Source organism: Dreissena polymorpha, chromosome 7, assembly GCF_020536995.1.
Source record: "Dreissena polymorpha isolate Duluth1 chromosome 7, UMN_Dpol_1.0, whole genome shotgun sequence".
NCBI classification, from domain to species: Eukaryota; Metazoa; Mollusca; class Bivalvia; order Myida; family Dreissenidae; genus Dreissena; species Dreissena polymorpha.
This window is the reverse complement of record NC_068361.1, coordinates 47,176,300-47,188,225: the sequence shown is the minus strand read 5'-3', so window position 1 is coordinate 47,188,225 and position 11,926 is coordinate 47,176,300. Positions and strand designations below refer to the sequence as shown.

The 11,926-nt window shown below is 36.7% G+C and overlaps 2 protein-coding genes across 7 annotated transcripts in view; one reads left to right on the top strand and one right to left on the bottom strand.

Annotated features, from left to right (window-relative positions):
* LOC127838009 (ribonuclease 3-like) overlaps positions 1–11,926 on the bottom strand; it is a 521,860-nt gene that overhangs the window by 414,301 nt on the left and 95,633 nt on the right. The window lies entirely within an intron of this gene.
* LOC127838010 (dynamin-1-like) overlaps positions 10,480–11,926 on the top strand; it is a 68,251-nt gene continuing 66,804 nt past the window's right edge. For 2 of the 6 annotated variants that reach the window (XM_052365506.1, XM_052365507.1), the window contains exon 1: positions 10,480–10,736. In XM_052365506.1, the coding sequence (XP_052221466.1) occupies positions 10,573–10,736 (164 nt within the window). In that variant the 5' untranslated portion in view covers positions 10,480–10,572. The remainder of the gene's footprint in view (positions 10,737–11,926) is intronic. The other 4 variants (XM_052365509.1, XM_052365510.1, XM_052365505.1 and 1 more) reach the window with 3 other exon arrangements.

The following is an 11,926-nucleotide window of genomic DNA, read 5'->3' as shown; positions in this document are numbered from 1 at the left end:
ACTACGATATTCGAGATGGAAGTTGATTTTGACTTATCGGCATTTTTTTTGCGCATTTAAATGCTTTACCTAGTAATTGTATAACCATCAGTTTATTAGCTAACATTGAATGGCAATTCCTTTACATTGTATATGAAAAATAATAATGACTTTTTATCAATATATCAAAATTCATATTGAAAGCATATACTGTTTCTTGTTTCTTAAAATAGATATCTGTGTCACGTTTGGATTTAGACGTCAACTAATATGTCAACTATTTAACATTTTCAAATTAAAAAAAACAACATTATAAATATCGATATAATTGCCCCGCACCTGTCGCCCAAAGACTCAGTTAATGGAGAAATTAGGATGGTAACCGTAGAATATAAATCTAGCCACGAGAAAAAAAATATTTTTGTGATTATTATTTCAATGATGATGACAATGTTGAAGTTGTGGTTGTTATTCTTGATGATGATGATGATGATAATGATGGTGGTGATGGTAATGATGATGATGATGATTATTATTATTATTATAATGATGATGATGATGATGGTGATGATGATGATGATGATGATGATGATGATGATGATGATGATGATGATGATGATGATGATGATGATGATGGGGAAAGACGAAATACTTTTCTTTAGCAACGCTTTTCAATCTTAAATATCTCAGCTTTGAATTAAGATTTTTAATATATTTGTTTTACATGTGATCATTGACTACATTCTGGGCAAGCTTAAGATAAAATCATCCGTGACGATTGATTGCTTTAGCACGTAGGGTGTGTATGGTGATTTATTTTAGAATACACGTTTCAAGTGAGGGATTTCAGAAGCGTCAAATAACACTGGGGCTGACGAGGTCAAAGCGTAGTCCGTTTCGCCACGACGTCGGGTATATGTTTTCCTACGAAAACATTCTAAAAATACACATGACATCGATAACGGATTTGTAGAAAATTGTGTTTAAAACATGTAAGATTATGCTTTTCTACTAACAAAACTCTGAATTTAAGCACAATGACATTTCATAGGTCTGTTACATCAAATTATAATCCAAGATGTGTCTGGTTTATGCGGTTAAACATGAACTATACCACTGATTTATCAAACCGAAGTCAAGTTTCACTTTAAAAAAAATGCAATTTAGGTTTACAACTGTGTTAAATGACACAATTGTACAATTTCCAAATTGATCTATGTATCGTTAAGCCACTGGTGTGTTTAGAAATGTGTAGGGTGACCCAGTTATCAGAAGTAAAGGCTATTATTATTACTTTTATTAGGCATTATCATATCTCTGACAGTATACGTATATGCCTCGCTACGACAACGCTTTAGCGTGTGTGCGTTTCTCACAGAAGACGTATTGGTTATCTCTCGAAGGCAAAATAAAGAAAAGTTTTTTTAATACAGAGTCATTGAGTGGCTGGACGTTTCCTTTGAAAAAGAGGAAGCAACAACGGCACAACATGATCCAAAGCTCACAGTCGACATGGTAATGCACATTATTATGATATAATTAAATTCACGACAAGGCCAAAGGAAACGATTCAAATCGAAAATCCTTTTATAAGACGACAGTTGAGGGTCGAGAACCTAATGTCGTCGGTCTCAATAAAAATGACGCATCTTCTCCTCGTGACAATCCCTTATACGTTTATTTTGATAGAGAGCGACGATAGGTTTTCAGCATACGGTACTCTTTATCAAATAACATTCGATTCGCGTTATCCCCAACTCGCTTATCTCGAAACGCCGCTTATGTCAAAGTAAATCCCATGTCCCAACTTCGATCATTATTTATCTCATACGGAATTTGATTTTTACATTGTACTATCATTATATCAAAACGATTTTCTTGATAATCGGTTATCGTCAACTAATTTTGAGATGAATTTCATGTTCGTATACATGATTTTACCTGTAAAATCCACAACTGTAACAGCCGTAAGGTGTGGAAAATAGGACCCCAATGGCACAAATCCGCAATTGCATAAACAGTATATTATTGTAAAGGTGTGGCAGTGGGTTTCTGTCACAGGTTATTGTTAACTGCGTACATGACGGCCGGTAAAGTTACCTCGTGTTACAATGCGGTTAAGACCCAGTCTCACTATGATGCCGGCGAAGCCCTAGTGCGTGATCAGGCATCTACCGGGATGAACCAGGGCCCTACCGGGATGATCCGGTTCTCCACCGGGATGAACCGTGGACGACCGGGGACAACCGGGGCTCCACCGGGGAAGTATTAAAATGTTTAATACCTCCGGGATGAACAGGGAGTCACGAAGTAGGACCGGCAACGACCGGCGTGGCACCGGGAACAACCGGGACTGTACCGGGAAATACCGGAACGGCACCTTAGCTCCACCGGGGCCCAAACACACCCCAGCAGAGCCACGGCAACGCCACGGTGAATGCCGGCAGAGTCTCTTTATAGCTACGTTACATAAGTAAACCGGTGCTCTGACGGTGCCGTCCCGGTTGTTTCCGGTGAAGTCCCGGTTGTTTCCAGTGCCAAGTCGGTCATTGCCGGTCCTTCCCGGTAACTTCTGGTTCATCACGGATGTATTAAACATTTGAATACTTTCCCGGTGGAGCCCCAGTTGTCCACGGTTAAACCGGGGCGTTGCCGCAGCGCTGCCGGGGTTTGATGCCGTTATAGCCGCGGTGAGTACCGGCGTAGTGACGGTATACCGGGACTCTGCCGTCTTTCACCGGGTTCAACTTTTTCGTTTGGATGTTAATGCGCACAGTGAAGCACGGCATCTTTTTCACTGGAAAATAGCAGTCTGCAGTAACTGCAAACTGCATGTGATATGTCCTGAAATGGGTACAGAATCTTCGTTGAGCAACCTATACATTATATTTATACTTCGTTGCGCAACCAAAACATACTCTGTGCGAAACCTATACATAAAGTGACTTGTAATTTCCTTCAAAACAAAGCATTTGAATGATTAAAATATATGTTCGTAACCTGTTTTGTACTTTAAAATGTGAAATGTTCACTGAATCAAAGTAACATGTAGTTTTATTTAATTTAGTTACCGTAATTGGCTATTTTAACAGAATAACAACCTTATGCATTGCTTCAAATCGAAATATTTCGATTTTAGCTCAAAATAAACTTAAAGGTTGCAACTACGCGCATTTGTTATTAGTTTGTTATTGAAAATAAGTACCTACCATTACTGGATGTTCCGTTCTCTAATCCATAAACACCAGAAAAGATGAAACTCGCATGATTAAGTAGTGTATTTACACAATGTTTTCGTAGTAAAACATATACCCGACGTCGTAGCGAAACGGACTACGCTTTGACCTCGTCAGCCCCCACTGAAATAAAAGATTGCATACCTCGTAATCACTGAAAGCTATGCATTGTAAAATATGAGAAGCGGTATATGTTAGCTTTGACGCTTGAGGCCGATTATACGCATGGCGAAGAAATATTGGAGGGTTTTAGACAAAGACTGATTCAGTAGACGTGGCATTGACCTTACATATCACCCCCTCACAAACGTTAATACATATATTGTAAATTAATCTCATACGGTTCTTTCCAACTTATGTTTCCTGGTTTTATTCCATAAAATCCAGAGAATAACAAATATAAAACAAATGCATTAATGCTTAGTCCTCATACGTCCGATTAGTTTATAATATGTAAAAACCTTAAAGGGGTCGTCCAACAGATTTTGGCATGTATTGAAGCTTGTCATTAAATGATTTTTATTGAAAAATCTAAAAATTATACCTAAAAATCTCCGGTAAAAAAAACAAGAATACAATTTATAAAAAGGAAAAAAGTAGCCCTCAACAGGGCTCGAACCACTGACCCCTGGAGTTCTGGAGTAAAAAGTCTCCCGTATACACCACTCGACCATCCATGCTCATGCTTAAAGCGGATGTATTTTTTACCTATATAAGCAATCCTCGTAGTATCCCAAAATACAACGACAATAACAGAACTTTCCAAAATATTCAGTCGTTTCGCGTCGCACGACGCTTTATTATTTTCAGGTTTTCAAATCATCAAAAGATGCATATAATATATATTTTTGGGCATGGTAAATGGTCAGTATTACTATTTCCTCAAAAATATCATTACTAAAACGAAAAGTTGCGAATCTGAAACAACTTTTTTTAATTTTGCCAATTTACCAAAAGGTGAAATCTGTTGGACGGCCCCTTTAACAAGTTGGCGATTACATTTAGCATATTTATTTGCTTGCTCCCTCTATGAAACTACCGAGGTTACCCCATGATAACGCATTTTAATGCAACAGCAAAGGACTACATTGCTCTATTCTTATCGCGAAGCTTGGCTACAAGGACTACCAATTATACGTGTGAACTGTGAAGACATTTCTTTCCCTGAATACGATTTGGGTAAGACATATATACTGTGTTAATTAACATTATGTAGAGTCGATCAGCCAATACGCGTTCGTTTCAACCATAGAAGTTGCACGACCGATGAATACTATTATTTTACTCGAGCAAAATCCCACTGGCTTCATAAGCGAAATAAAAAAGGAACAGCATGTGTGATTAGTTATAATTTTAGGTTGCCTCGTAAAATTGCACTTGATGCATGTCAGCGAAATGTCACTTATTTTAAAGGGATCTTTTCACGCTTTGGTAAATTGACAAAATTGAAAAAAGTTGTTTCAGATTCGTAAGTTTTCGTTTTAGTTATGATATTTGTGAGGAAACAGTAATACTGAACATTAACCATGCTCTAATATAGCCATTATATGCATCTTTTGACGATTTTAAAACCTAAAAATTATAAAGCGTTGCAACGCGAAACGATTGAATAATTTGGAGAGTTCTGTTTTTGTCGTTAAATTTTGTGAAACTACGAAGATTGCTTATATAAGGTATAAAATACGTCACGAATGTGTACACGGCGGAATAGCTCAGTAGGCTAAAGCGTTTTTACTTCAGGACTCTGGCAGGACTCCAGGGGTCACTGGTTCGAAACCTGTTCCGGGCAATGTTCTTTTCCTTTTTTTTAATGTTTTTCTAGATTTTTTACTGGAGCTTTTACGATCCAATGTTTACATTTATCAATATAAAGCATTTAATGAATAAGTTAAAAAAAAGCCAAAATCTGTGAAAAGGCCCCTTTAACGTATTTAATTATTTCAAATTGATAGTGTGTCCTTAACCTTTCAGCTCCGGACATCACGTAACACGTCCTCGCAACGTGCACAAGCTGAAGATAGATCATAAATCATTTGAGCACAGATCGTTAAATAAAAAAATTCTAACCTTAACTTTTAGGTAGGACTACTTGTTTTGTGCGAGACATGCGATTTCTGCAAGTTATTTAAATCGCCCTACGATTGATAACGTTCCAGTCTCGTTAAGTAACAACGCTCTTTATTTTTTTCTCTAAGTGTGAGCTTGACCTTCGAGCCAGAGACACATGGGTTGTTCATGCGACAAGCCATATTCACACGGTGAATAAATGTTTTCATGAAACAATAACTTCGTTGTTGTTTTTCTTACAACACATCTCTATAAAAGATAAATAGTGTCAGTAGGAAGCTAAATAGAAAATACCTTGTCCTCCACTCGGTCATATTGTACACAACGATCTTACTGACGTAGTGACGTCACCATCTATATATAGAATAGCACTCGGTCGCGGTATCGTCGCCCTAAATGAAGTCTGCTCTCGATGTAACAGAAGCATGGAACACTGTACAATAACTTGGTAAGAAATGGTCTGACGTGAACAAGGCCAAAGCGGATACCTTCAAGGCAAGTGAATTTAAAGCCAGAGGTGTTTTCAAAATAGGGCATATCCGCTGTTTAAATTCCTCGTGCTGTTCCGAATTTCAAAATGACATTGCATACATGTTAAAACTGTAATTACTGACACCTTGAAGAAAATGTGTTTATACCATATTAAGAGTGCCAATTTATGCCACAGGGACATTATTTGAGCATAGTAAGTAGCATACCATCATATTGTGTAACACAAAAAAGAACAGAAACATTTGTTAAATGAGACTTTTTTCATTTTTCAATTTAGACACATAACAGAGAAAAGAAAACCACACAAATAGGCCTTCTTCAGTTCCTTTCATTTGAAGAAACTTAATAGAGAATAAAGGGGCCTTTTCACGTTTGGGTTAATTGACAAAATTAAAAAACAGTTCTCAGATTCGCAAATTTTCGTTTTAGTTATGATATTTGTGAGGAAACAGTACAGGGGCGTAGATAACCTCCCAACATTGGGGGCGGTCCAGTTTCTGTACTGGGAACATAAAGAGGTTCGTTTGAGAGGGTTGTCCTCTCCCGTGGTTCCGAAAAAAAATACAATTACAATTAATATGGTGCGTTTTGTGGGAACTTTTTTGTTGATATAAATGTTATTATTTTCTTTCCAAAAACTCTTATTACAACATAAAATTAAGTAAATGTTTATGTATTTTAATGACGGAGTTTAACAAGTGATATGAGAAATAAACATTAACATTACATTCACAATCGATATATTTTATTACTGATGTACATATTTAACACCTGCAAATGGGAGAGTGTTATAAATAACCACATGAAAATACACAACAACCAATACAATATGACATGATTAGTAAATAATGTATCCACATTTCGAGCACTAGTAAAATACTGAACCAGGATGAATAAATATTATTAAATTAAGTTAAATAAACAAAAATTACGGATAATTCATTTTTAAGCCACAATTTATCATGCACTGTTCGCGTAATGTTAATGCCAAGTGTCACATTCTATGAAAACTTCCCGAAGATAGTTAACCGTGATTCATTCACACTGACGAACTCATTGGCAACATCTAACAAGTCCATTGCGTCGGTAGCACACCTGTGCACGTAGAGCGTCATGAGGTGGGTGAGTCTCTCCTGTGTCATAGACGTCCGGAGGTACGTCTTCAGGCGTCTCAGGCCGGAGAAGGACCTCTCGCTGGTGGCGTTGGTGGCGGGCATTACCAGGACGTGGCGGAGGACGCGCATCACCTCCGAGAAAAAGAGGCGAGACTCAGGAGGCAAGTCGCGGAAGAACGTGACAATGTCCGTGATGGTCTTGACCTTCTTGTCCCGTACGGCGACCTGGTACGTCTCAAGCTGAGTGGACAGCATCTCTCCCACGTCACGCGTCGTGGCGGGAAGCGTCACCAGTCGCTCGACCGCCTCCTTGTGGCACTCGCTTTCGTCGTGCTTCCGGAACTTCTCGGTATCCGCTTTCCAGTTGGATTTGCCGTCACTGATGAAGCTGCCGTCCACCTTCGTGTTGCCGATCTTGCCCAACTTCTTGGCCGCCATGCAGAGATGGCAGAACGCAAGGTCCCGGCTCTGAAAAGAATAACATTGTAATAAATTTTGTGTTAAATATTAATGATAATAATAAGAAACATTATTAAGCAACAATTTTTTTACAATACGAGTATTTTTTGTATGTTGTGTCTTTTTTTCTAAATTTCGTTTGTATTGAGATCAACGTTAGGTTCAAAAAAGATAAGAGCGATCGCAAATTAAAATTTAATACTAATATACATACCTCATCGTAGTGGAGCCATGTGAAGGAATCAAACCATCAAGATTGGAATGAACGCTGTTCTGGCTTTTTCTTCCCGAATGTACGCTTAGGAAACGCAAAATTTCGAGGCTGATTAGGAATACTCATTTTAAACATTAAACAATTACATATATGATATTGTTTCAATATTTCTAGTCAAATAATAACTGATGTACTTAGAGAACAAAAATATTTTCAAACTAATTACTGTTTTTCACGCGTATATTAACTCAAAATTGTTTTAAGTGGCAGTTACCTTTGAATTAAAGCGATCAATTAAAATTAAAAGAATCGCCCGTCCCTGATCAAAACACCGACAGTGCAATCACGGAAAAGAACAATAAAACAATTAACGCAATGACATTTACCCCGGCCCCTAGTTTATGACACCTCACAAGGAATATTGACACATCACTATTGGCAACCTCAGAGCAGACGGAGAGGGGACACATGGCTTCTGCACTGACGGCGCGTGATTACAAAAATACTGGTTTTGGGGCGGCGATTTTTTGGGGATTTTACGTTCATTTATATAACGATGACTAGCCGAAATATTGGGGGGGGGGGGGCACCCCCTGCCCCCCCCCATTATCTACGCCCCTGCAGTAATACTGGACATTAAACATGCTCTAAAATAGCCATTATATTCATCTGTTGACGTTTTAAAAACCCGAAAATTATAAAGCGTTGCAACGCGAAACGAATTAATAATTTGGAGAGTTCTGTTGTTGTCGTTATTTTTTGTGAAACTACGAGGATTGCTTATATAAAGTATAAAATACATCTGCCGTTGTATACGGAAGGATGGCCGAGTGGTCTAAGTCGTAGACACTTTCCGCTTTAATGGTATTTTTAGTTTGAAGGAAGTCCCTTCTTACCGAAAATCATGTTTAAGCGAAAAGTGTCGTCCCTGATTAGCCTGTGTGGACTGCACAGGCTAATCTGGGACGGCACTTTACGCACATGCATTATGCCCAGTTTTGTCAAAACAAGACACAATTTTAAATACACCGACGTATAATGAAAATAATTTGCATTTTGTATCTTTCGAGAAATAGAGTACAGAGTACCATTGAAAAAGAAAATCGAACAAATTATGACTAAGATGCACATTCACACATAATAAGTTGAATTGAATATGTATGTAGACAATTTAGAAATATTCGAAGTAATACCCAAATGTTTGCGTAATATATGCAATTCAACAACTTACTATGCTGGATATTTTTAAAGTTTCGAAACTGTTTTTAACGAACTCCTCCTCTGTTTGTTTTGGTCCATTGATAGACAGTGTTTAACTTAAGCAGAATTATATTCGTTTATTGAGAATATTATAACCTTATTGATGTCGACGAAGCCATATGTGTACATTTAATTAAAGCTGGTTATGACGCATACTGTCCCATACATAAATGTATTGTGACGCCGAACTTTAAGGGCTGATTTAAATACCTTACTCACCTTGAGCTACCATGTTTCTTTAATGTATGAATTAAAACTAATGAAATTTGAATGAAACGCGCGTGGAACCTTACATTTAACGACCTGCGTCTTGAAATTATAAATCAATACGTCATTAATGAAAAAATATATTAAACAATTCATGTTTAGACTTTTTGCACGCAGATATATAACTGGATCGTTTTTTATTTAAAGAGTTGCTTATTTCAATCGGGATTTAGGCAATGTTCCGACAAATTTTTAAACATTTTGAAGGTTACAATTTTGACAGAAAGAAAAATACGAACCCTTGTCGTTTGAAAATAAATCCATATGTTGTTTGTTCGTCGAAAAGCGACGCATACGTCGAAACTTTTCACGATTATAATAGCGGAATGAATCCATTGTGGGCAGCGAGGATCATTTTCATAGGTTAAATAAACAGCTTCGCTTTCCAAATGTAGGTTTACCTTTTTATGCTATCTAAGAGCCTTATTATTACACATGAACGAGTTGAAATGATATTGAACGCATGCTGTATTTTCGTATTTTTTAGTAATGGTAGAAAACGGAACGAGTGTTGAAAGGTATATGCAGAATTCATATGGTATTATCAATTATAATATGACAAATAAACATATATTTGTCAACGAATTTTTGATAAACTGGTTCCTTCCCCTATATAAGAAGCACCTCGTCTTGATTATATGATTTAATTCCGGATGATGGAGCTTGAATTTGGGGCCTATAGTTTGATTATATTCACATATAGCACGTTTGTTCAAAACGAATGATTACTTAAATCCATTCATACTATATGCATATATTAAAAATATTGTCATTGCATCAAGCGAATTCGTTGCTATTTTGTGATTCAAATTATTTATCACGCTATATCATTTTTACTTTTATGTTCATGAATTTGTTCTTGGTGCGTATTTAAAAGTCAGTTTAAAAGCGATATTTATGATATTTCTGTGTACAAGTTATTTTCGCTGATGTTGATTTTATGTATGAATACTTTTAAATTACAATTAGCGTGCATAAAAACTCTACAGTTTAATAATATATTAAACGTGCTTTATTCTGTAGAGTAGGCTGATGAAGTCATTTCTATTTTTTTGAATTTCAAAGCCGAAAGCAATTGACTCATTACCATTTATCATTCCAACTTTTGCAACAAAATTTCCGTATTTAGATAATTTTGGTACGTCATTAGCGCATGATTTATCGAATCACCTATTTGGTACCATGCGTGCGTTTTAAAATAGACTGCAGCTGGTAACCACACAAAGCGGATATCGCTTACACCCTTTTAGTTTTATAAATATTGTATTTGCAAATTAAACAAGTTGAATACATATATTTATTATTTGTATAAAAGAGTTAAGCAAACATTCATTTACATAAAATAGACAGCTGTAAACATGTCAAGATAGTTATCATTATTAATAAATAAATTATTACAAGTGATGTAAGCCGTTAAACAATTCACGGAAGTGTTCGGCCATGAAATTATTTGCGAAATAGTTTTTGAAAGTAATCAACAAAAATGTCGGGTAATATCGGCATGGAGCAGCTTATTCCTATAGTGAATAGGTTGCAGGATGCATTTGCCACCCTCGGAGTTCCAATTTCACTTGATCTACCTCAGATTGCCGTCGTGGGTTCACAAAGTGCTGGAAAAAGTTCGGTGCTAGAAAATTTCGTTGGACGGTAAGATTTTCGTTTGTTTTGTGTTTATTTAGGCGAATGTTAACACGAGTACCAGCAAACACTGTGGTATTGATAACATTATTAACTTGATTAATAAACCTTAATGATTATACATTTTTGGATGTTTGAAAGTAACTGATTTATTTAAAAAGGGGGTGGGGCATTTATGGGTTTGGGACAGGCCGAGTCCTGCATAGTCAAGAACATTTATTTATCTTTAAACGTCTTATTGATAAAAGATTAAAAAAATGTAGATAGAGGTGAAGATGGAATTATATAGGAAATTAAATTCTTCAAACAGTGTAATTTTGACAAGTTCTACCAAATTTATTACACTGTGTCTCCAAATTCCAATATAATGCGAATGACAAGGTCCCAGCCACAAAACGCAGTTTTAAATGGATTTGCATTATAAGTTCTGAACTCATAACACTTATTGCCATGTATTCTTGTCATTCACCAATATTAATACATGCTTATCAGTGTTTGGCCGTTAGGGAGGGCAGCCCCCTTCATAGTTCATGCGTTGATTTTTTTGTTCATTTATGTATAACGTTGTTTGGTATGTTATGACTCTTCAAGAAAACCCCCACAGCTATTAAGTCATTGATAACACCATTTTTTAATTGTGTAATCCCTTCCACACATAGATATTCATTTAAATCCCAACTTGATCAATTCCCTAATACATCTGTATGAAACCGACTATACACTACGCGACCCGTGATTTTTGCCTAATTTGCGAAGTTAAGGCGGGCATTTTGCTTTTTGGGTGGAAAATCACCGCGATTTCACGTGACTCGTCACTCAGACGTCGCGCGAGAGCAAGATAATCTTCGCGCTAAATCCCCTCAATGTTGTGGTGATTCGCCGTGATCGCAGTGACAACGATGACTCGCCAATTCATGCATAGAAACCAAATCTTATCGTTAACTTTATACATGTACATAACGCTTCTAATGTTCACAATTATCCGATAATCCAACATCAAACAAATAATCTTGAACATTTATGTCGGTAAATATGTTTGAGAATTTCATTAAAACAACCATTTGACTACGCCATTTTTCAGAAGTGTAAAGAGTACAGCGCATAATGTGGGACACAGCTTTCATTGGACAAACGTATTTAAATTTAGATTGATACAATACGATCTTACAAAAAAAACGGTTTATTGCGTCATACGCCTT